Raw genomic sequence first — 26,764 nt, 5'->3', positions numbered from 1 at the left:
TGCTTTTTTCTTGATCATATAGTTGATCTATAATCTCAATAGTGTCTTCTTGCCAAGCAGTCTTGTCTGGCCCACATAGGGTCCTCCATTTATTCCTTTCTCCTGGTGCACTTTGGCCCCTGCAAAGCCTCCCACCGAAAAATTTCAGATCTTCCCTCTGTGGCCCAAGTGTGCTTCTAACCCTTTCAACTTCAGTGTGAGAACAAAGAGGTGATGCCCTCAGCCCACACTAAGGCGCAAAACGACCCTGAAGGAAATATATTTGCCCTCTTTATTTTGCTCCCCTAATTCTTTCTTCTCATCTGCACTTCATGACTCAACATGGTAGATTTTTACGGGATCTGTTTTTAGAACCGATGGAAATGACATAGGTGAATGTACCAAGAACTGTAAGATGTGGGAAGGCACACAGTAGCTTGTAACTTTGCCTGGCTCACCTACTTGATGAGATCAAGACCAAAATATTAATCTAACAAAAATATACTAATTGGCTGATTGCCATCATGGGGTGAATCTCGGGTAGGGGTGTATGTGGAATCTCTTACAGAAGGGTGGTCGTCCATCTCAGATTTGGGCAAGGACAGGCTCTGCTAGACTTGTTTTCCTGATGCTCTCAGAATGTTTTGGGGGAAACGGACTTTGGCCCAGTGGTTAGGGCGTCTACCACATGGGAGGTCCGTGGTTCAAACCCCGGGCCTCCTTGACCCGTGTGGAGCTGGCCCATGTGCAGTGCTGATGCCCGCAAGGAGTGCCGTGCCATGCAAGGGTGTCCCCCGCATGGGGGAGCCCCACGCGCAAGGAGTGCACCCGGTAAGGAGAGCCGCCCGGCGTGAGAGAAAGTACAGCCTGCCCAGGAATGGCGCTGCCCACACTTCCTGTGCCGCTGACGACAACAGAAGCGGACAGAAACAAGACGCAGCAAATAGACACAGAGAACAGACAGCCGGGGGAGGAGGGAAATTAAATAAATAAATAAATCTTTTTAAAAAAAAAGAATGTTTTGGAATGCAAGGAAGGCCTTTTAAGGGCCTCAGGTTGTTAGCATCTTCTTGACAAGGAAGATCTCTGCACATTCCACACTTTAAGTGTGGCTGAAAGTAACACACAGGGGATGTTTCTTCCACACAGTCAGTTCTCAGTTTTTTATTTTGTTTTGTTTTTCTAGAAGCACGTATCCACAGATGCCTGCCTTCTAACAGAGTCAACGGCCAGACAAAGGCCAAAACACTAACCACTTGGGAGATGGGGTTTTATTTATTTCTTCTAAGGCCAAAATACCAAAAGGCATTTAGGCTGGCCTCACTTTTTTTTCAATGTCTATTTTATGATTAAACCGATCTGCATTTGAGACATGCCCCTTGGGGGAGAAATTTATTGCAATTTTAATTTTGACTTATTTGTATTCTAATACACCTAAATGGTTTGAGCCCTGTCTTAATTACAACCACAGTTCTGTGGGGAATTATTCTGAAATATTATAAATCAAGTGGAAATATCATTCTGAAATATCACTGTGCAACCTTTGCAGAAAAAAACTGGCCAAAATGTCCTTGTGAGCTCCCAAATTATATTTTTCCCAGAGAAGCTATGATTTGTATTATTTTCTTCCTTAAAAGATTTATTCAAAAACAATTCTTTTTATAGCCTCCCCTTTATTTTGGGGGGAAAAGTAAAATTTCGATGAGTAACAACATATCACCTTTTATGGAATGAATCCTTTTCAGATTGTGAACAGTCCGTGAGAGGTCTGCCCCCTCCACAAGCCCTTTGCTAGTTAAAATGTACAGGAATTGTTTAGTGACGATGATGCACATTAATAGGTTTATCTTTAAAACAGGGTTTCTTGTAACATAAAAAATGTGAAAGTTACCAAATATTTCAGTTACTCACACCCACTGATTTTAACCTTCAACCAGACCCATGAAACATTACTGTTTCCATGTCCACCACAATTCCATTAAGTTATGGATCCGACCATGGCTTCTCACCCAGGTGTGACCTTGCCCTCCACAGGTCACTTGGCAAGGTCTGGAAGGTTTTTGTCACCGTGGGAGGGACGGATGCTATTGGCACGTAGTGGGTGGAGGCCAGGGGTGCTTCTGAGCATCCTGTAATAATGCACAGGGAATTCCGTGCTGCAAATGTCAACAGCTGGGAGGTTGGGACCCTCTGAGCTTTAACTTGAATTATGCTCATGTGAGCTAAATACCAAAAAAAATGAGGAGTGAAAAAAATAAAGAGCTAGCCTTCGACCCGTGAATCCCTAACTCAGAGCTAGTTCGTGCTGCGTCGTCCCCCAGCCCCTGCTTTGAATGGGCCAGTTCCCCCCCTCTCTCCACCTGTCTTAGCCATCTTGTGGGGGAAGTGTGTTTGGACAGCGGAGCGGGGGATTTGATTAAAACACCAGAAACGTGTAGTTTCTGGGCAGTCTTCGGGAGTAAGTGCTTTGTAGATTTTCTCATCCATTTTGAGCTGGAGAATTTAAGGAGTGGGGTAGGAAGTTCTCACATCTGTACAAGTCCTGGGACAACTCTGTCAGGCTAGTTCTATGCTTATTGAGTTCTTTGGGCCAGAAACGGCGTGGACTCCAGCCTCTACTGTGGCTTTTGTCCGTCCTGTGATAAAGGAGTCTGCGTGTGCAATCTTAACACGGTGTAGTTATTGAGTCACGTCTTGCCTCTGCACCCCTGTACACTACCCCATTGTCTGCTCTCCATGGCTCTTGGAAGCAGGTATGATGTGCCATTTTTACCTGCAGCTTAGAGACGTGGATTTACTTCCTCCCGTTCACCAAGGTTGAGCATCTGGGACCCAAGGCTGTCTAAACGAAAGGTGAATAGTGCCACCTAATACAGTAAGGAAGGTTCCCAAAAGAAGACCCAATGCTGTGGAGAAGCAGACGGGCTTTTAGGAGAACAGTGTCATGCAAACCTGTCATCCCTCTTGCCTGTTTTTGGCTCTTTCTTAATTATTTAGAAATTGGATCACTTTGTGGCACAAAGCCAAATGTTGTCTGCAGTAGCATTCAAAGATAGTAGCAAACATGTAAATCAGCCATTTGGTATAATGCTATTTTTTCCAACTTTTCAAAGCCACCATCCAGATTTTTAGTGCATTTTCATTCAGCTCTGATTAACGTTGCCAAGGATGTCACATACCATGGAATTCCTCTGCCTTCCCACCTATTACTCTCCTCTATGGTAGATCTAGGACTGATGGGTTTTATTTTTAAAAATTAGCTGTTTTATAAAAGTTGCTCAACCATTCACGTAAGTGCATAATTCTCATCCAGAAATAGTCTCAGGAACCTACAAAGTTCTTATAATGCATCTATTTTTGGGTTGAAAAACTATATTTAAAGATCTCCTCCTCATAACACCTAATGAAATGCGTCCCACCCAAATATATCATTTATGAAACATTCTCCACCCTTAATGTGTCGTTTATAACGAGGTCCACTGGTGGACCGCGCTCTATAACATCACATGAGCAATGAATGATTCATCTGGTGAGAATCACACCATCACCTGAGACGAACTGAAGAGAAAACTCTTTAAAAATTACAGTAGACGCCTTGCAGGCAATACAGGAAATAATCAGTCCTACTGTCAGCTTTGTACGTGGGCTGCGGGGTGAAAAGTTCCTCCTCTCAGGCTTAGCTGTGGCTTACCCAAAGGTCTGGGGAAGCATCCTATTAATTGGAAGGACCCCTTGATGAGCCAAGCACTCCAGCAGGTTCTCAAGATGGACCATCTTATTTAGTTAGGTAACAGATTTAGGGCCATGGGGAGAGAGGAGCTGAATGCCCATTGATAAGCCTCTGAAAGCGACGCTTGCAGATTCCGTCAACTGTCTCTGGGGCATGCCCATACTTTCCCTGGAGTGGAACACTTTTCGAGAATGATCATTTTCCATAAAGAGTTGAGGTACTATGTGTTGGGGGCATCTACCGATTGGCTGAGCAGTCTCGTAAAGAGTGAAATAATTAGGAGATACCGTGTCCATCCTTTGCATAACGTATACCGTTTTGGCATTGGATTGTTCATCCAAACAAGTCTTGTTGAGTGTTTTCTCAGTGTTTGGCACTGTTCTGGGTGGTGGGTTATTTTGCAAGAATTAAGACCCTGCACTTGCTGACTGCTCCTGATGTGCGAATTCGCCAATGAATAAGACTTTCTTAGAGCAGCTGTTAGACTTGCCGTGACCTTAGCCTCACTGACCTGGTTTGCCTTCCCTTCCCCGCAGGCTCACTGCTCAGCCTTGGAGTGTCCCTGAGGAGCTGCTAACCACGGGAGTGGTTTGAAGGTCACGGCGTCCTTGGAGCCTTCTTGCCTGCAGGATTAAGAGAGGGCTGCTCTCACGCCATGGGCTGCCGAGACAACGGCCACATTTGTTCCTAACGGGCCCCCCCCTGTGCACGAGCTGGCCTCGCGCCCCTCCTGGAGAAGCCCCCCTGGCCTGGCAGGCGCGCTGCACACACACAGGCCTGCGGATGTGGATGTGAACCATGTCGAGGCCCAAGGGACTCTCAGGGCTGCCTCCATGCCGCGCCCCCGCCTGCGTCCTCTGGAACCCCAACCTTCTCCTGTGGATGGCCGCCCTGACGGTCAGGTTCACGCTCACCCACAGCCAGGCCCAGTATCCCGTGGTCAACACAAACTACGGCAAAATCCGGGGCCTGAGAACACCCCTGCCCAATGAGATCTTGGGTCCGGTGGAGCAGTATTTGGGGGTCCCCTATGCCTCGCCTCCCACTGGAGAGAGGCGCTTCCAGCCCCCGGAGCCCCCTTCCTCCTGGACCGGGGTCCGCAATGCCACCCAGTTTGCAGCGGTGTGCCCCCAGCACTTGGACGAGCGGTCCCTGCTCCACGACATGCTGCCCATCTGGTTTACCGCCAATTTGGATACCTTGATGACCTACGTCCAAGATCAAAATGAAGACTGCCTGTACCTGAACATCTACGTGCCCACAGAGGACGGTGAGTACCTGGTGTTAACAGAAGGCGAAACACTCACCAGCTCCCCGCAGGGGGATTTGACGAGCAGGTTTTATAATGGACTGTACATTTTGTTTCCTACCACCCGTTCGTTATTTTTGTATGCTGGACCCAGTTATTGCCGTAGATTATGGCGCGTTCCACCTGTATTTACTGAGAATCTCGGGGATGATCAGTACTATTCTTATTTTCGTAGGTGGTTTTCTTAAGATTGTTATAGTGTTTATTTGTAGTTTGAGCACAGTCTATTATATCGAATCGTCTGGGAAGGAATACAAAGCTCAAGAAAATAATAGAATCAAAAGCATTAGCATGGTCAAGTTTGCAAACGGAAAACTGTAAGGGATAGTCCTTTTTGCCTTGATGCCTTAAGAGTTTTCTTTTTTGAGTCATGACAGGAGCAGCAGACTGTTTTTAATACACAAGCAAAGGCTGTTTCGTAAAATGCTTTGATTTCGTTGCTTAGAAACCATTTTGTTAAAGTAAATATAGTCCTTATTATCTTTCAGTATTCCTGACAAGCAACTCCAAATAAGTGTAGTTAGATGAGTCTACCTCCTTTTTAAAAGGTTTGCTTTAAAAAGGGCCTCTTTTCCCCATAAAGGAAAGTAAAAATCTGTCTGAATGATATTGCTCAATATTTTTGTTTAAGCCAATATTAATAAAATTCAGATACTTCTGTGTTCATCTGGACCTCATTTAAAATTTTCCATTAAGTCTAACCAGGCTAAAGTGTAGCAATGATATCATGCCTCTCAATTATCATTTGCATTTATTGCTTATTTTAGTCTAGGAGAAGGAGAAAACAAAAGAGGAAATCTTACTCAAATTAAAAGAAGTAATTTATGGGAACCACAGGCCTTATTTACTATAGATAACTAGTGTGTGTCTTTTGTATTTTTGGAGAATGTGGTTTTTTTTTTCAGACTTGGGAATGTTTTTCAGTGTGATTTGGCTTAACATCTGAACTGAAAAGTTGCATGAGTTCATTAATCTTCACAATGTTACCGCACCTGCACTTTTAGTTGATTCTCCATGTAAATGCTCAAAGGCAGTCCAGGTAGAAGAGGACCTAAACTGAGAGCTGGATCGTGTGCGGCCAAGGTCTCAGAGAGCCCCCGCAGAGAGAAATTTAAGGACTGTGTTTCGTGCCACGGGGAGTCACCAGCAGGTGACTTGGTCGTTATGGAGACAGAACACACCATTATCTCTTGAAGCCGAGGTCTGACTGTGATTCCGGGAGTTAAACTGACATTTGGATGCTGCATTCGCTCAGAGTCTGCCTCAGTGCGGAACGGTCCCCGAGTAGCTGCTTTGTGCATGTGTGAGAAGACGGAGAGTGACATCCAAAACCAATTTAGCGTTCTCATTTCACCAGCCACCTGAGTCACCGACTCTCCCATAATGAACTATTCAAACAAAACATTAAAAAGAAGGGAAGACAGAAAAGGTGGAAAAAAGACAGGATGCAGGATTAAAATTGCTCTCGTAATACGTTTGACGTGTTCGTGTCTAGGAGCCAGTGACTTTATAGAGGAAATGTTTATGATCAGCAGAAGCCCTTCAGATGGAATGTCTCCTTGTAAGAGGGCAGGCTGAATTAGACCACCCACGGAGGAAAATCAATAGCCTCCCTAATTATAGAACCCTGTAGATGCAATTGTGTGGACTGAACAGTAAACCACTGGGCCATTTCACTGTGGCTCTGCGTTGAATAGGAATTTGGAAATATAAAACCCGGAAAATACTACCTAATGAAAAAACAGTCTAAACTGAATAGTACACCTAGTTCCATTTTTCAGTTCTCTATGCTGAACGTACCATATCTCAGTCATCTTACCAAGAGAAGAGGGTTGAGAAGGTAAATCCTACCTCCTCACAACTTGTGAAGACAGGGTTTCACCAGTGAGCGTTTGAAACGACCTGCCTGCGTGTTGGCAAAAACAATACAAACACAGTCTATTAGGGCAGGAGAGGTGTGTGTGTGTTAATATTTATATCAACTTGAGAAGCAGTGTGGAAGACTGGATCTTCAGTTACTGGTTATTTGCTGGATGAATGAGCAGTACAGCACACTGGAGCGCTGGTGCCATGCTGAGTTCTCCAAAGAGCTTTCTGCAGGGCGTGTTTTAGTTCCCATCAATGCATCTATCTAACAGGACAGGCAGCAGTAGTGTGTATTTGGAACTCTATATTCCATTTTTTTCCATATTCCTTTTTTTTTTTTTGAGATTGAAAATAATTTGATTATATGTCATGGCAATATTTTATTAAGGTAAACTCACTAATAAAACATCGTAATTGGTCAATAATATATAATTTTAATTATTTAGCACCTTATTTTGCTCTCAAAACTTTACCCAGTTTAATGATTAATTATATGTTCAAGCTTAGAAGGAAGAGCATAAAATTCTCCTTCAGTCAAATATACGTTTAGATGAGGATGCAAACCTTTGAGGCTGGTGGTACACAATACATGTTATTCCATGGTTTCCCTGATGATTGCTGCTGTGTCAGCAATAATATTTATCTCTAATACTCGTTAGTATTTTATTTTTAAGGGTAATCGATACTCCTGGAGGTTTACAGTACTTTGGCCTCCATACCCAACCTCAAGAGGCTGAATTTCTGTACCCATATTGTAAGCTGTCTGTTCATCAGCACGGGAGGTTTTCCCTGGAATTTTTATCTGTCTAAACCAGTATATGTACAAGGCAATCTCCTTGGTGTTTTTTATGTATTATCAATTTTAATTAATCATGTCAACAAACGCCCCTTCTAAATTCTAGGATTTTAAATCTCAGAATTAATGTCCAGGTGACACAGGAAGTAGTTAAACTTGTGAAAATTTCAGATATTTCTCCTACATAGAGCATATTTGCAATCCCGTGCTAATTAAAAAAATAAATCTGGGGCTGACCCCATCTTTATACACATTATTCAGAGGAATATTAACTTATTGTATATTAAGATCTTGAGTAATAGGGAGAGGAAAAGACAAAACTGCAATGCTGCAATGATGCTTGCCCTCTGAAATCGATACACTAAAAAGAAAAGAGAATTTAAGGAAATTTATTCCTTACTCCCATCAACATGTAATAAATGCATCCTGAAAACAAGGACAGTGTTGAAAAGAATGAAATAGGCTATGGAGCTAATGCCTGAATAACAAGTGCATAAAAATGGAGTTAAAATCATTTGGGGTAAGCAAATATCACTACCTACTGCAAAATAAAGAAGGAAGGGAGGGAGAGTATTGATATGGTGGTACAGCAGAGAAGCTGGGAAAGCACTCCAAAATTGAGAAAAAATTGTCAAAGGGAAGAAAATGGTGATGACGAAAAGTCCATATTCCATTTTCATAATTCAATTTCTAGATATGTCTTTTGCATGGATCAGATTAGCTCAGATTTCTAGGTTTCTACCTCCATGTAACGTGGAGATGAATTCATGAAGTGGCAATAATAGCCTTTATTCCAGGCACTTAGGCTGCTTATCTGTCTTTAAACGTAAAAGCCACAAGTGTGAGGAAAATCATTATAAATTTCTTTGTAGTATAAGAGTTTATGAAATGTCAATTTTCCTACAGCAAAGAATAACTTTATAATTCCCTTTGAAATACATGCTAAAGGTGATTCCGTTCATATAAATTGATTCTACGATCTAGAAACCATAGGCATGTTTCTCTGTATAACCGATTCTTACTTAACAAATTTCATTAAATCATTAAAGTTTTCAGCGATTAAGTGCACTTGAAAAGTTCATTTCAATTTATCAACATGATTAATTAACTTGAATTGCATATATCACCTTTTGATAGATGCTCAAATTTGGTCACAATCTTTAGACCTCAAGGGACCAAAGGATACACATGAACTATTGTTAATAAGGAATAGGCATGATTTGTGTCTTTGTATGCCTGTGTGACACAGAGATAGAGAGACTGAAGGAGGGGGGAAGAGTGACCTTTCGGAAATAAAGCAGAATATATGCATTAGAGCTGATTGTTCAAATCTAGCTGAGAATTCTGACTCTGATATAGAAAATAACAAGTTTACATTGGTTCGTAAGCAAGGAAGGGCTCAGTAGACACTGGAATTCAGGATTTCTTCTTGGTTCCGGGGTAGACTGAAAGCAAAAAGAGTAGCTATTGAAACATCCCAACTTTCTTCTAAGGACCTTTGATATTTTTTAGAAGTAGGACTTAAAAGGGAAGGGAAGAATATAAGATAACCTTTTGAACAAATTCCCAGACATGAGTCTTATTAAAGGTAAAAGAGTGGAGGGGGAAAGGCAATCGAGCCCAGTTTTGTGGTTTGGGAAAAAGAAGGAGCCACAGGTGATCAAAACAGCTACATCTTCTCTGTGTCCTTCAACAAGTCCCTTAAAATCTTGTCCTTGAGAGATGCCTAGGAGAGAATGATTATTCCCTTCTGCCTCCCAGGGCTAAAACCACTGGGGAAATATCAAGGCACATATAAATCAAAGTTATTATCATCATTCTTTCATTGTAGGATGGTAATAACAAGTGCCATTAAGATCCCTGTGAAAGCAAAATTCTATTTTTGTCACAAATAAAATTGAAGGGAAGATGTACTAGAGAAGAAATTGCTCACCCATCCTTTTTATATTAATGGGTCATGGGACTTTTTAAACTCAATGATCTAAGTAAACATCCAGTGATGATTGATTTTGGACCTATTAAATCCAATACCAAATGGACCGAGGCATAGGTGATGACTTCCAGGAATTTGCAGACGTATGGAAGCACGTCAGTAAACTTACAGGTAGGCAACCAGACGTATCTTCATCGGGGAACAAAGAAATCCCCGGGACAGGTCAAGGACAGACTGTTTTCAGGGAAACTTGGTGATGGCTCTAAATGGTTGAGTTTGCCTTGAAGGAACTCTAGGATATGGAAGGGATTCATTGGAAGGGGCTCTGATAGTGAATTTGAACTTGAACATAGACATCTTGGTTGATTTGGTGCCTATCGTGGCTGTTGTAACTGCTCAGGTATTAGTGTTGGAACAGGGGATGGGGTTATGCAGAGTAGAGTGCTATTATTAGCAGTATCATGGTACAGACAGAATTGCCTAAAGCATCTGTAGCTGCTGACTTGGAGCTTCCTATGGTAAGCAAACTACCTACAGTGAAAGAATGGCAGTAGGACTCTAGGCAGTGACTGGAAAACCGAGTGGATCTCCTTGTCTTCATTAATTCCCAAAAGAGTGTGGAGTAGACTGGCCCCAATTCAAAATACAGATAATTTTGAATTATAGCATACTTTTTATCTCTTATAACCTCCTGAAAATCTTACAAATTATACTGCTCAGAATTTGTGTCCAAAGATAGAAATCTGGCTAACCTCAACCTGGAGTTAAGGAAAAAAGAAATTTATGGGATTGATGCTGGAATATTGTGAAATCAGATTGGGGAAGTGGTAGGGATGGAGCTGGGCTTTGAGAACAACTGGAACTAGTGACTCAAATGCCACCTCTGGTCCCCATATCTATCTCTTTGCTTCTCAGTATTGTGGCTTTCTGTCTTCTCTCTCAAAGGTGCCTCCTGCATGCAGTGGGGTAATGGAGTCTCCTGCATGACTGGAAATTATATCCTATTATTCTCACCACCACCAGTGAGGGATAAGATTCCCTAATTCTGTGGTTAAAAAAAAAGAAAAATCCTATGGGGGAGTTTTGATTTGCTTAGAGTCTCAAATGCACACCTGGGTGGCAGGAGGCAGAGTAGACATGGTGGAACCTGGGTCTCCCAGTTGGTTGGACCAGGGGGAAGGATATCTGCCAGAAGAGGCAGTGGGTGATGGGCAATCAACTCATCACTACCAAAAAAAATTTTTTTTGAGCACTAGTTGTGTAATAGGCATGCTTTAGATGTTGGGATTACAGCAAATTTTCAGAGATAGGCATGTCAGTAGGTTAGAATAACACCGCGACCCCCTTAATCAGTTGAATTTGTGAATGTATTTCCTTACCTGGCCAACGTAGCCTCAAATTTAAAAAATTTAAGAGTTGCTAATCAATTGACCCTAAAATATCCTTGAAATCCAGCTGATTACATCTTGGATTATCCTAGTGGCTGCAATGCAATTACAGAGGTCCTTAATGTGAAAGAGGCAGAAGATGAGGTCAGAATCAGATGAATGAAATATGAAGAAGATGGTGTCTTTCATTGTTGGCTTGAAGATGGAAGGGGTCCAGGAGCCGAAGACTGGGCACTCTCTAGAAGCTGGATAAAAGCAAGCTCTTCCCTCAGAGTCCAGAAGGAGTGCAGCCTTGCCAACATCTCGAATTTAGCTCAGTGGGACTTTTCTGACCTCCAGAACCAGGACATAATAAATGTGTGTTGTTTTAAGCCACTAAGGTTGTGATAATTTTTTATGGCATCAAGAGGACATGAATACAGCAATTTGCCACCCTTTAATATTGTTTGACATTCACAATAGAGTATATATATATTGACTGAAAACAATTAAAGGTAATAGATAAGGAGTGATTTGTTGTATACCCTCCCAACCCCTTACCCTTCCTAAGATTCAAATTGAAGATTCCACCTCCAGAACAACTGATGAATAACTCTTCTTTTCTTCTTAACACTGAACAGTTACATCTTGATACTTTCCCTCAAGAATGGTAAGGTGTTCTCAGTTTGGAGGCAATGTAAAAAGGTGCTGCCTCTTTGGAAGATGATTTGACAATTCCTCAGAAAGTTAAGCATAGAATTGCAATATGACCCAGCAATCTCACTACTATGTGTATACCCGAAGAATTGAAAGCAGGATCTTGAACGGATATTTGCCTACCAATGCTCAGAGGAGCGTTAGTCACAAGAGCCAAAAGATGGAAGCAACCCAAGTGTTTATCAACTGATGAGTGGCTAAACAAAATGTGGTATATATATACAATGGAATATTATTCCGATGTGAAAAGGTAGGATGTCCTGATACACACGACATGGAAGACATCATGTTATATGAAATAAGCCAGACACAAAAGGACAAATAATATGTGAGCTCACTGATGTGAAATAATTAGAATAAGAAAACTCATAGGATCAGAACTAGAATATAGTTTATCAGAGGCCAGGGTGGGGGTCGGGAATGGGAAGTTAAGGCTTGAAAAGTACAGGGTTCCTAGTTGGAATGATGGCAGTGTTTTGATCATGGTTGATGATGATGATAGCACAACATTGTGAATGTAATTAACAGCACTGAAATATATATTTGGGTGTGTTTAAAAGGGGAAACATTAGGTTGCATATATGGTAATAGATAAAAAATTTAAAAATCATCTATGGAACTGCACAACACTAAGAGTGAACCCTCAGTTAAACCCTGGACTGCAGTTAAGAGCATAATTAAAATAACGTGATTTCATCAGTTGTAAACAAATGTACTACACCAATGCAAGGTGTTAATAATAGGGTGGTATGTGGGAATTCTGTATTTTAGGCATAATTGTTGCATAAACCCACGACTTCTCTAATAAAAAACATTTACCAGTGTGACACAGGAGAGCAATGAAGAGCCATTTAAATATATACCCTTGCATCTCAAACACGTTTCTGTAGTAAAGGACAATAGATGATAGCCATCCAAATTGTCTTCTTCCCTCATCTATCACCACAAAAATCTGTCAGAGTGGCACCTGCTTCTCCAAAAGGTCTTCTTTTCCTTCCTAAAACCACTCACTGTTCATAAGCTCCTTGGGCTTTTCCCTTCTTTCCTCTAGACCTTCAGTTCTGATCTCTCCTGGGCAAAGGAATTCTCTGCCCAATGTAAACCCAGTTCATTCCTGCAGCTCACCGTAGAGAAGTGATTGAGAGCCTGGCCGCCTTGGGTTCAAATGCAAGGTGGTAGCTTTACCAGTTCTCTGATAAGGCAACGTACTCCACTTTTGTGTGCCTCAGTTTCCTCGTGTGTAAAATAGAGATGTGGTGGGTCACTTAGGAAGTAATCCAGGTAAAGTTAAACTTAGGCTAGAACCCAGCACATGTGGGCACTCTGCAATCTGATGTTAGTGGAATAAACCTAATAATAGAAAATCAAGCTGGATTTCAGCTAATTTGCATATGCATATTGGACATAATGTGAATATCATTTCAGTGCATAGTAACTGCTTGTTCTGGATATAATTATTGCAGTAGTGGAGGGGCCACATGATAGATTGAGGGGAAAAGCAAAATATTTCTGACAGTTCTTAGTGTGACTTTAATGAAAGGGGATTTAGAGGGAATGGACTTTTAGAACTATTATTTTTTCTGCTTTATTCCTAATCTTTATTATTTTAAACCTGAGATTTAGTATCACGCATGATTTACAGAAATGATTCATCAGGAAAGCTTTAAAATGTATTTCTGGAGGAAAGAGTGTTTTAAAATATCACAAGGTTGGGCGGCAGACTTGGCCCAATGGTTAGGGCGCCTGTCTACCACATGAGAGGTCCGCGGTTCAAACCCCGGGCCTCCTTGTCCCGTGTGGAGCTGGCTCACGTGCAGTGCTGATGCGCACAAGGAGTGCCGTGCCACACAGCGGTGTCCCCCGTGTAGGGGAGCCCCACGCGCAAGGAGTGCACCCCATAAGGAGAGCTGCCCAGCACAAAAAGAAAGTGCAGCCTGCCCAGGAATGGCGCCCCACACACGGAGAACTGACACAACAAGATGATGCAACAAAAAGAAACACAGATTCCTGTGTCGCTGAGAACATCAAAAGCGGACAAAGAAGACGCAGCAAATAGAAACAGAGAACAGACAACTGGGCTGGGGGGGGGTGGAGAGGGAGGGGAGAGAAATAAATAAATCTTAAAAAAAAAAGAGTGTTTAAAAAAAATCACAAGGCAATAGCACTAATATTTTTTACAAATTAAAGAGAAATTAATTTCATTGCCCTTCTCATGTAGGCACAAGGTGAAATCAAGATAAAAACTAAAACTCGGCTATATACAGTGAGACAAATGTCTTTACCAATCAATACCACATATAACGATTTGGAACTGTTTAAAGGATGGCAGTTTTCATCTATCAGTTGGATGTTTGACATTGTGTAAATGTAGCTTGTAAGTGAAAATAATTCTGGAATTTGATTAAATGGATGTCTCCCTGACAAGAATTAATCGAAAAGGTTTTAGTATTTTGTGAGCATGAACTAGTGTGAATTTTCTTATCATGTGTTTTAATCTTTCCCAAATTAAGAGGTTTCATAAATTTGAACAAGGAATGATAATCTTGTTGAGGGTTTAGGAATTACATGTTTAGTATAATCTTATTTAGTTAGGATTATTAACTAATTGAGTAATTTAAAGAATCATTTCCTAAAAAAAATGAGTTCCTCTACATTTTAAATTTTCTACTATACATTTTTCAATTTGTTTACCATCTGCAATTTAGATTTTTTTTCACAATGAGAACAAGTCAAAATCACCTAGTCTGTATTAGAAATAATTTTGCATTTGCAGTGCATATATTAAGCACTATTACAAAAATGGCCAAAAGTAGAAACTTTAGGTGCTACTACTCTGCTAGACTATTTGGCCGTTTCCAGTTATTTACTAATTATTTGCATGTGCAGAATCTCACCTCCTAGGGCAAGTTGTAGTTTTATATCTTGCCAAATGACAATGCCAGTTTAGACACCGTTGTTTATTTTCCACATTATATTGGCCAAATCGTTTGGTTTTATGTTGAATTAATACTTTCTCTTTAGGTTTATTTTATAGGAATATTGGGTTCTTTCTTTCCCTGGACCAGTCACTGGCTCCTGTGGTTGGGAGCAGGTCCCTGTCTTCTTAATCGGCTTTGGGCGTTCTTCATCCAGGGTGCTTTCGTAATGAAGTAATTTCATATTTTCTCCTTTATGTTAAAGAAACTGCTTTCCTCAGTGAAGTAATATCCGAACTTCAACTCAGGCAAGCAGAAATTAAGTTTCACTTCTGATTCGGGCGTGGTAGAGGGCTTGTGAAATGCAAACAGCATCTAAACTTAATCCCAAAATCACATAGTGCATTTATAACGGAAGCAGATGAAACATCTAAGAATGATTTTTTTTTTTTTCATGTATTACTTACTTTTTTCTATCAAGATGAGATGAGGGAGCCTCTTTAGTATTATTGCAATCTAATATTCTCTGTCCAGGTTTGGAGAAGCATGCATAGATTTCCTCATAGAGAGTGGAGGCAGCTGAAACTTTGAGGAACATTTCACTATTAGGTTTCAAGTATCTGATTACTTTTGGTGGTGTCAGTGGATGCTGCTGTGTGTGTGTGTTGGAGGAAAGCCCACAGGAGAAACCTCTGCAATCCAGTGGAAATCAAATATACCACAGTTTTCTGGGAGAGGCCACATCCAACATGTAAAATGCTCTACAGTGCCGTCATGCTGTCCCTCTCCCGCCCCCACCCCTGCCTGCCCTGCAGCTTCCTGAAGTCCCAATTAAGCAGGAGGCTCTGGACCTCTGGTCTGTGGGAGTGTGGTTGAAAAAACAATAGACGGTTTTACCCTGGGGAGGTCCCAGTCCCCATCAGAAAGTAAGAAACAGTGGAGGGATTGTCCGGTTTCAAGTAAAGGAGCTTTTGTCCTGGGATTGACGAGATAGGAATGTTGCTTGATAGGAATGTTGCTTGTGCACACGCTGGTGATTCCTTCTTTGTTAAAATTAATGCCTTGAGCATTAATTTTAATTCTGCTCTGGCTCTATTGTATAACAGTCATGCAGTCAACACGTGAGCATCCAGTAGTCTCCTAACATCTATCTACTTGTGGTGCATTGGTTAGCCCAAATTCAAGCCAATTGATGTATTGATCTTCTGATCCCAACCTAGACTCTCTGTGGATTGTATTCTCTCTTCCATTCCTTCATCTTTTCAGAGCAAGTGTAGATGATTCGTTACAAAGTTATTAATAAATCAGTATTGCCATATGCAGAGCATTGATCAATTCCCAACAAGGATGTAAAGAAGTAGAGGCCATTTGCTGGGAAAGTGGATGAGATTTGCAGCACAGGAAAATGAAGGCTTAAGAAGGGGCTAAAATAGGGACCAAGAATTGAGCGAAGGCTTTTATATTTCAGAGGAAAATACGAAGAGAATCCGAAAGTTGATGTTTTCCAGATAGGATCCATGATGAAAGGGTTTACATCCAACCTTGAGACAAATAGACCAAGCATATTCAGATGTAGGTAGGCAACGTGGAAATGCTTTCTAAGCTCCCTGCATCTAAGATCCTTGTTTATTGCTTCTTTAGAAGAACCATGTCATAGAAAGTATGAAATGGGTGAAAAGGGAGGGATAAAAACCTTGACAAAACTCTAGGTAGGGGCATTGATGATAGAATTTTACATGCAAAGTACTCACTTGGGTATTTTTCACATTGTTGCATTTTGGCATTGGAGGATTTGTAAATGGAATTCTGTCCAAATGTATTCAAATACACATTTTTCTTCCTAGCAGACTCTGCAATAAGGTGAAATCAAAGAACATGAAGTTCCGTTCTTTCCAAATTCAAATGCACTTTTATCCGTTGGAATTTAAATCATTAATCTAAAAGCTTTCAGGTCCCCACAAATTTTATCTAGCAAATTATTTCACAACTCTATATTGTGTAATGAATTAATCCAAATAACTAATATGGAACCAAGCTATAATATTATTTTTCTATGTTTTTTAAAAAAGTTAAACTTCTGAATTAGAGTAGTAGAATGCAGAGAGAAAACTGGTTTTCCTAGGAAAATTAAAATGTTTGAAAATCTAAAACTTAGATTAGATAATTCATTTTAAGCTAAATTATAGAATAATGGGATCAAATTCCACCATAACATATTTTACAAGGATATTTGCATTTCATTCTTTTTTACCTAAGGGGATTTGGGGTATATTCAATGTCATGCTTGAAATTAGTGATGAAATCAGCTTACGACTTCAATCACAGAATTAAAAAATCTTCCGCTTGGAAGGAATTTTAGGGGCCGTTAAATCTGAACTCTTTTGCAATGCAGTATTTCCCTTTTCATTAATGCCCGACACCATAAACAGAGGTGGAACTTCCTCCACTGACCTCCCACATGTTCAATTTAATCATCATTTTAGGGTCTACACCTCTCAGTCAACTGCAAACCCTTTGAAGGCAGGGACGGTTCTTAGATACCTGGATAAACCCATTTCCTTGAATGCATTGAACAAATGAATGAATGGATGGTAGTGGAACACAGGGCTTGAATGAATGAAGATTTGTAAGGGAATTCACTCAAGTTTTAGAAAAGGGTTCCCAGTGTGTACCTGTGAAATGTCTCCCAACAGAACTGAAGCAATTTCTTCCTGCACCCCCACTATATTGCTTTAGAAATCTCTAGAAATCTTTGAAGACAGACTGTTAAATTCCTCCTGGGTGGTCATTTCCAAGAATCCTCTGGAGCTTTACCTTTTTCCTGCCAGTGCTTTTGAGACTCTCTTGTCATCTTTGCTAACCTCCTCTGGACAGGCTGTAAATTGGCTATTTTATCCTACCATGGAGGTCTTAGAACCACACAATTACTCCTGATGTGGAAAGATACACAGGCATTTGCTTTCATTCAGCACATTATCTGCTATGAATGTTCCCAGAATTTTCATTAAATATGTTTTGGCAGATGTGTTCAATTCTTGGCTCGTCTGTATTAAGCCTGCAGCCCATAACCCCATGTTTTCGTATATGTATATTTTAATTATATCATATTTAGTGTTTTAGTTTCCAGGATGATAAAATAAGTACCATACAATAGATTGGCTTAGGAACAGGAGTTTATTGGCTCATGATTTCCAAGCCTAAAAGAGTTGCTTCCTTCCAGGGTGGTATCTTCTGGCTTGCTGCCAGCAGCCTTTGGGGTTCCTTGACTTTTCTGTAACATGGTGGTGCACAGAGAGACATCTTGTTTCTCTTCCAGATTTCTTTGACTTGTAGCTTCTGGCTGCTCCTGGTGGCTTCTGTTTCTCTTTATCTGCATTTCCGGACTCGGGTAACAGCCTTAAGACCGGTCCTGATTGAGGTGGGCTACCCCTTAACTGAAGTAACCTCTTGAAGAGGTCCTACTTTAAATGGGTTCATGCCCACAGGACTGGATTAAGATCAAGAACATGTGTTTCTAGGGTACAGAACTCCAACTCACCATGTTTAGCAATATGATTTGCAAAGATAAAATGTAATTAATACCTCTACTTCCTTGGACAGACTACCAGCATTCACTGGGACAAAGCTGTTTGCTGCCATGGCTCGATTCCCCCATAGGTTGTTGTATGTACAAGAGTTGAAGATTAGAAGCTAGGCCAGAAGCTCTTCCCTAAGTGTTTCCAGAAATACCAAATCCCTAAAGTGTTGAAAGGGAAGACAGCATTAAATGGTCATAGAATGCCCAGCAAACTAATTGGTATATAGATTTGAGAAGGCAGTGTGTTGCCTGTTTGGAAATGGAGTAGATGATAATTTGCTTTAATGGCTATGGAATTATTTCCAAGAAATTAATTTAAGTTCATAGGTTGGAAAAAAGCTAACTTCCTCATCAGAGAAGGCTTTTTGCCAGATTTAGGGGGAAAATGAGTTTCTGCCATCATTTTATTCAACTTAATGTTTTGTAGTTTATTATTATCACCATTGTTACCTTCATCACTATCATGATGATGATGATGATGATGATTTCTCTCATTTTAAAAATAAGATTAGCCATGAAGGGAGAATTATGAGGTCTTCCTTCAGAAGAATTTGGCATCTGTGAGGTTTGAAATGGATATCCTAAGAATGCAGATCATGATTTGGAATATGTGTTTTCAAATCTCCTAGAGGTCAAGACATAGCAAGTAGTCCTTCAAACTTTTCTTTTGTCGTGATGTGGACTGTTTGTGCTGCCTGCTCTTTCCTGCCTTGGCCAGCATGAGTATTATCTTCAGTCTGGACCCTAAGTTCCTCTGTGTGCACCCACTGCCCTCTCCTTGGGAGAGCTCACCTGATACCCCTGTGGTCTCGTGGCTGTCTTTTACTCACCAAAGAAGCAAGATCTTGGCTTTTAATCCTTTATTTATTTATTTTTTTAAGAAGATACTTTTATTTTATTTTTTTTTTAAGTTTTTTTTTTTTTTTTTTAATTTTATTTAATTCCCCCTTCCCTCGGTTGTCTGTTCTCTGTGTCTATTTGCTGCGTCTTGTTTCTTTGTCCACTTCTGTTGTCATCAGCGGCACAGGAAGTGTGGGTGGCGCCATTCCTGGGCAGGCTGCACTTTTCTTTCGTGTTGGGCAGCTCTCCTTACGGGCGCACTCCTTGCTCGTGGGGCTCCCCTACGCGGGGGACACCCCTGCGTGGCACGGCACTCCTTGTGCGCATCAGCACTGCGCATGGGCCAGCTCCACATGGGTCAAGGAGGCCCTGGGTTTGAACCGCGGACCTCCCATGTGGTAGACGGACGCCCTAACCACTGGGCCAAGTCCGTTTCCCGGCTTTTAATCCTTTAGAGCAAAGACAACTGGTGGACTCAATAAGTTGATGGGCCACAGAATCAACTCCGCCTTTGTCTATTGCATTATGTTCCTGAGAAAGTTGTTCTACTACTCTACTTCCTCCCAGCAGGCCCAACCATTCCCTCTGAGACATCTTGGTGCATATCCTTGGAATCTAAGGAGTCTCACCTTCTTTCCCTGGCAAGATCCTGGAACCACTATCACTATTTATTTCTTTCCTGTTTTTCCCTTTTCTAATTTATTAAAGTGAAATTCATATGACGTAAAATGAACCATTGTAAAGTGAATAATTCAGTGGCCTTTAGCACATTCACAATGTTGTGCAACCACCACCTCTAGTTACAAAAATTCCCATTGCTCCAAATTAAAACCTCACATGTAATAACTAGTTTCTCCTTACCCCTCCCTACCCCCAGCCCCTGGCAGCCAAGTATCTGCTTATTGTTTCTATTTGAGGTATTTCATATAAAAGGAACCATACAGTATGTGTCTGGTTTCTTTTACTTTGCTTATTGTTTTTCAAGATTCATTCACATTGTAGAATGTTTCAGAACTTCATTCCTTTTATGGCTGAATAGCAGTCTGTTGTATAGATAGACCACACTTTGTTTATCTATTCTTCTACTGATGAATATTCAGTGGTTTCCACCTTTGACTATCATGATAGTGTGCGACTATGAACATTCTATACGAGGACTTATTCAAATACATGTCTTCCATTATATCTCTAGGAGTGGAAATGCTGGGTCACACTGTATACCATTATTATTCCTTGTGTAGGCATTTGTGGTGGACCAATTCCTAGCTGGCATTCTATGATCCTTACCTCCTTGTAGTCATGCTTTTGTGTTACCCCCTCCACTTGAGTGTGGGCAGGACATGTGACTTGCTTCTAGCCAGTAAGACATGGCAAAGGTGATGGCATGTCACTTCCCTCATTATATGATATAAGCTTGTGACCTGTAGATTACTGCCAGACCTTTCTTTTGCCTTTCTGGTTTGCATGAACCATGAATGAAGCAAACAAGCTCTGGCCAAGTTCCATCAAGAACTGAATCGCTCAGGCCAACACACTCTGGCAAATTGACTCCTGCCAATAACTCTGTGAGCTTGGAAGTGGTCCCTCCACAGTCACTCAGCTTTTGAATGCTTTTGCCCTGATTCCAAACTCACCGGGATACCCTGAGGCAAATAGGCAAGCTTATCTGTGCCTGGATTCCTGATGCACAGAAGCTGTGATAAAATAAATATGAGTTGTTCTAAGCCACGCATTTTTGGCAATTTGTATCCAGCAACTGCTAAAACATCAGGAATGTAAAATAGATGGACTTTAAAAGCTGGTCACTTATAGCCCAACTTCCATATACATAGTGTATCTTTTTTGGAAGGATATATATTTTTAAGACCTATCGAGCTATTAAGATATACTTGATGGCATGTGAAAGAAAGTTAAATTTAGTTAAGGGATAAAAAGGGGATTCATTGTCCAGTCTGCTAAGAAGTCCAGCAGTCTGTATAGCTTTGGAAATGGCTATTTGGGGGACCAAAGTTTTGACATTAGCAATCTGGCCATCTTAGTAACCTTTTCATCTGTGTTGACTTTATTATGAAAGATGGCAGCCATATGTCCCTTTGACATCATTCATGAGCTCAGAGGAGCAATTCTTATTGGCCCAGTGTGAGTCATAGTTTGACTCCGAACATTTGGCACATTTCACCTTCTTTTGACCCATATTCAAGTGCCATTGGGGAAAATACCATGCCAGTATTTGTATTAGCCACAGGGGTGCTGATGCAAAATACCAGAAATTGGTTAGTTTTTATAAAGGGTAGTTATTTGGGGTAGGAGCTTACAGATACCAGGCCATAAAGCATAAGTTACTTCCCTTACCAAAGTCTACTTGGAACAAGATGGCTGCCGATGTCTGCAAGGGTTCAGGCTTCCTGGGCTCCTCCCTTTTAGGGTCTTGCTTCTCTTTGGGTTCAGGGTACCTCTTTTTCCAGGGCTGGCTTGCTTCCTGGGCTCAGGGTTCCTCTTCCTGGGGCTTGCTTCTGTTTCTTCTGTGAGCTTACTTCCCGGGGCTCCAGCTTAAGGCTTCAGCATCAAACTCCAACATCAAAAGCGCCATCAAAAACCCTCATCTCTCATGGGAAGTGGACTTGACCCAATGGATAGGGCATCTGCCTACCACACGGGAGGTCCAAGGTTCAAACTCAGGGTCTCCTGACCCATATGGTGAGCTGGCCCACGCGCAGTGCTGATGTGCACAAGGAGTGCCATGCCGCGCAGGGAGTGTGCCCCATTAGGAGAGCTGCGAAAGAAAGTGCAGCCTGCCCAAGAATGGTGCTGCACACACAGAGAGCTGATGCAGCAAGATGACGCAACAAAAAGAAACATAGATTCCTGATGCCGCTGATAAGGATAGAAGCGGTCACAGAAGAACATGCAGCAAATGGACATAGAGAGCAGACAACTGGGGGGGAGGAGATAAATAAATAAAAAATAATCTTGGAAAAAAAACAACAACCAAAAAAACCCTCATCTCTGTCCTTTGCCATGCCTTTTATCTGTGAGGTCCCCACCCACCAAAGGGTCGGGACTCAGTGCCCTAACGACGTGGCTCAGTCAAAGCCCTAATCATAACTCAATCATACCCAGGTACAGACCAGATTACAAACATAATCCAATATCTATTTTTGGAATTCATAGCCATATCAAACTGCTACAACAGGTTTCATCGGTCTCCAGTTCTTGTACACTTCTGCAAATACAAGTAGATTCCACCGATGGCCTTACTGAGCTGGAGCGAGTATTCACAGATGTCATCTTATGAAAACTGAGAAGCCCAAGTGCTTTGCTAAATAACTTTTTAGAGATGTTTAGAGAAGGGGGCGGGGGAGTAAACAATGGAGTCCACGGGCTAAAACTGTCCTGGTATCTAATTTGCAAATTAAGTTTTATTGGTACGCAACCATGCCCTCTCACGTATTGTCTGTTATTGCTTCCATGCCACGAGCAGAGCTGAGTATTTGTGACAGATGCCATGTGGCCTACAAAATCTAAAATAGTTTTTATCTTGTATATCTTGCCCTTTATAGAAAAAGTTTGCTGTCCCCTTATGTACAGGGATATCTTCATGAAGTCATTTGGAGAATATTCTATTTAATACACAGGCATGAATGACAGAGTATATAGAAGTTTCAAGCTGTAGAGCAGTTAGTCTCAAAAGGGAAGCAGACTTGGCCCAATGGATCGGGCGTCTGTCTACCACATGGGAGGTCCACAGTTCAAACCCCGGGTCTTCTTGACCCGTGTGGAGCTGGCCCATGCGCAGTGCTGATGCACGCAAGGAGTGCCGTGCCATGCAGGGGTGTCCCCTGCATAGGGGAGCCCCACGTGCAAGGAGTGCGCCCCGCAAGGAGAGCCGCCTAGCGCGAAAGAAAGTGCAGCCTGCCCAGGAATGGCGCCACCCACACGGAGAGCTGACACAGCAAGATGACGCACCAAAAAGAAACACAGATTCCTGGTGCTGCTGATAAGGATAGAAGCGGTCACAGAAGAACACACAGCGAATGGACACAGAGAGCAGACAACTGGTGGGGGCGGGGGAAAGGAAGAGAAATAAATAAATAAAAAAACAAACCAGGACCTTCTCAAAATGCAGATTCCCAGGCCCTGTCTAGGTCCACTGAATTAGAAACTCTGGGGAATCCCAAGAATCTGCATTGTAAATGATCCTGGAAGATAATATTGATGAGGATGTTTCCTGTACATATTTTGTTTTGTTTTTTAAATAATGGTGCCATAAAGTAAAACCACAAAAGAATTACACTTGAAGCATTTTTAAACCAACAATATACAAACCATTTGAATAATACAATGGTTGTTCCTGCTATTAAAAAACAAAAAAGGAGGAAAAAATGGTTAAACTCATCAGAAAAACCATGGCCCAGCTTGTCTTGACCAAGATAATTTTCTGGGGTAACCTCCAGTATCAACAAGTTGCAATGCATATCTGTGGTGGTTTGAAGCTGTCTATACCCCAGAAAATCATGTTCTTAAATCTAATCCATTTCAGTGGGTATGAAACCTTTTTATTTAATTACTTCAGTTAATCAGGTGTGGCCCATCTCAATAAGGATGGGTCTTAATCCTATTACTGGAGTCTTCTTAAAAATTTACTTTATTTTTTATTTATCTCTCTCCCCTCCCCACCCCCCCGCCCCAATTGTCTGCTCTCTGTGTCCATTCGCTGTGTGTTGTCTGTGTCCGCTTGCATTCTTGTCAGCAGCACCAGGAATCTGGTGGTGATGCTAATGGTAATGACGGCAGTGGCAGTGATCTTTTTGCTGCTACTGATTGTGATGATAAAGTCAATGATTATGGTGATGATATTAATTAGTATATTTAGTGAGTGAGTTTTATCCAGCAGTCACTTTGCTAAACATTGTACATCTTCACTCACTTAGTCCACCTGACTCTCCCAAGTACCGTGCTACAAACAGGGAAAGTAAAGCCAGGAAGGCATAAATATATACCCAAGGGCACCCACTTTGTAAAGGAAATAACATAATTTAAGTCTAAGCCTATTTGACTTTCAAGTATGATTTCTCTAGGAAACTCTTACATGCAAATTAATAAAAGGAAATATTATTTCACCTGTAATATTACCAAAGATTTAAGAAAACGTTATACAGTGTAAAAGAGAATTCATGCACATGACTTTCTTTGTTATCGTCTTTGTGAAGTGGTATATAGGTTTTGCAAAAGGAGCATAGCAGTATGTATGAAAACATACTAAGTGATGCCTATAACTTTGACCTGGTAGTTAAACCTCAAGCAATCCATTTCATGAAAATAAATAAAAATACAATATACATTAATGCATAAGGATTTGCATTGCACTTATGATAGGTAAAATTATAATAAATATAAGTAGAAGAGGGTTAAAATTATCATATGCTCACTGAATGAAACTGTATGCTTTCACTTTTTGCATGTGAGTACATGCATATAAAAAAAATACGTGAAGTACATGTCCAGGTTTGCCAGAAACAAAGAGCTGAGGACAGAGAGTAAAAGTGGCTTGCTTTGAATCTCTCTTCCTTCTGGGCCACAGTTGACTGTGTCCAGACCCCATAGTAAGACCTGCCTGGGGTCATGGGAGATCCCCTTGTCATATCCAGACCCTGCAGTGGAGCGCACATAGCTGCTACCTGTCCTGCTTTCCCATCCAAATCCCACCCCAGCGTATATGGAAATGGCAGGTGGTTGGCTGGGGATGTGGAAAGAGGAAGTTGGGAGATGGGCACACAACACACTCTCCCAACAGCTGACACAGGGCTCTCCTTGGAACTCTTGTCCTAGTCTTAGCGAAGCAGCATGAGGTGTCCGGGCTTGTTTCCCGGCACCATAATTTGTAGCTGGGTGACTTAAGACACGTCAGCAAACAGTCAGAGTCTTGTGCCTTCCCTTCAACACAACCTCCTAGTTCCCTCCAAACAAGAAGAGTCTGTGGTTTAGTTAATAATGTAGACATTTGGTACTAAGTTAGTAAGACTCTGAAATAATATATTTCAGAAGCTGACATGCATGCTTAGCATTTGGGAAAAGCACATGATTGGGGTATTGAAACAAGTTTGCTGTATGGATAGCTAGGTAATTATGAGACATGAGTCTTGCAAATTTTAAAGATGTCAACCTTCTTGGCATGTGGATCCACATATGATGAACATGAATATTTAATTGTGCAAACATCTGCATGCCATTTTATTCACAGCCCTCTTTTAGAAATACCTCAATCCGGAGACTGAGCGCAAACTTGTTCCATGCTTTCTGGAACACTAAAGGATCTTGTCTTTCATCTTTGTAGGAATTCTTAAGATTACTTTTTGGCAGAAATGTAGCACTTAAGCCTGTAGTATATAGTATTAGGAGTAGTATATATTTTTAAATTGGTATTTATGGATAAATGCATCCCTTCCTAAAATGTTTGTAATGGGAAAATATTTGTGATGCCTGTTGCTCAGCCATTCTTTCTAACCGTGGCACTCCTGGCATTTGGGGCTGCATCCTTCTTTGTTGTGGGGGTCTCTCCTGTGCATTGTCAGGTGGTTCTGAGAGCAGCCCTGTCCTCTGCCCAATGGATGCCTTCTCCTGGGTGGGTCACGGCAGTCAGATGTCTCCAGACATGGTCTACGCCATGTGTCTCTCAGGGGCAAAGCCACTCTACTGGAAAGTTATTGAATTAACCTGTCAGTCCCCTGGGAGTTACCGGAATTTACCAAGCCTCCTGGAAAACCACCTCTTTCTTCCCAATGCCAGATACCAACTGCCTCCTCCTTCTGTTCAGCCCCTTCCAGAAGATTCCTATGGATGACCTTGAGCTCTTCTAGTGACTTCTGGTTTCATTCTCTATAGTCTCGGCATTCCAATTCTTCCAGTCATTTTTACTGTTTTTCCAACACAGCAGAGATAACCCTCCCTTAAAAACCTTTGCTCTAGCTCCAGATTTCTGCTCGGTAAATCACTCAGGTCTGCTTTTTTAATTAATTTTTTATTTTTATTTTTTTACAAACCAATCTCCCATTACTCCTCCCCCTGCCCCAGTAACTTCTAATTAGCTTTCTGTCTCTGGAAATATGCTATTTCTAGTCTTTTCTTATAAATGATATCATAAAATTTTGTCCTTATGTCTTGCTTATTTCACTGAGCATAATGTTTTCAAGGTTTTTCCATGTTGCAGCATCTAACAACTTCATTTTCTTTCGTATGACCAAAAAATATCACCACATTTTGTTTGTCCATTTATTTGTTGATGGGCCCTTGGGTAGTTTACAGCTTTTGGCTATTGTAAATAATGCTGGGATGAACATTGATGTACAAGTATCCATTTATGACTCTATTTTCACTCTCTTTTGGTATATAACTAGAAGTGGGATTGCTGTGTCAAGTGGTAATTCTATGTTTAACTTTTGAGAAACTGCCATATTGTGGCTGCACTATTTTACATTCCTACCAACCATGCACAAGAGTTCCAATTCCTCTGCATCCTTTCCAACACTTATTATTCTTTTTAAAAATAAGAGCTGTTCCTAGAAGTGGGAAGTAATATCTCATTGTGGTTTTAATTTGCCTTTCCCTAATAGCTGTTGATGTTGAACACATTTTCATGTGCTTATTACCTATCTATATTTTTTCTTTGGACAAATGTCTATTCAAGTTTTTTGCCCATTTTATAAAGTGGTGATTTTTTTGTGTGTGTGTCTTTTTG

The 26,764-nt window shown here is 41.2% G+C and overlaps 1 protein-coding gene across 2 annotated transcripts in view; it reads left to right on the top strand.

Moving 5' to 3' along the window:
- The window catches only part of LOC139436191 (neuroligin-4, X-linked), a 353,424-nt gene that overhangs the window by 68,213 nt on the left and 258,447 nt on the right, over window positions 1–26,764 (top strand). For both annotated transcript variants that reach the window (XM_071213275.1, XM_071213274.1), the window contains exon 4: window positions 4,246–4,979. In XM_071213275.1, the coding sequence (XP_071069376.1) occupies window positions 4,508–4,979 (472 nt within the window). In that variant the 5' untranslated portion in view covers window positions 4,246–4,507. The remainder of the gene's footprint in view (window positions 1–4,245; window positions 4,980–26,764) is intronic.

The sequence above is a fragment of the Dasypus novemcinctus genome, chromosome X (assembly GCF_030445035.2).
Source record: "Dasypus novemcinctus isolate mDasNov1 chromosome X, mDasNov1.1.hap2, whole genome shotgun sequence".
In the NCBI taxonomy this organism is placed as follows: Eukaryota; Metazoa; Chordata; class Mammalia; order Cingulata; family Dasypodidae; genus Dasypus; species Dasypus novemcinctus.
Note: the sequence above shows the minus strand (reverse complement) of the source record. Positions and strands in the feature narration are given on the sequence as shown.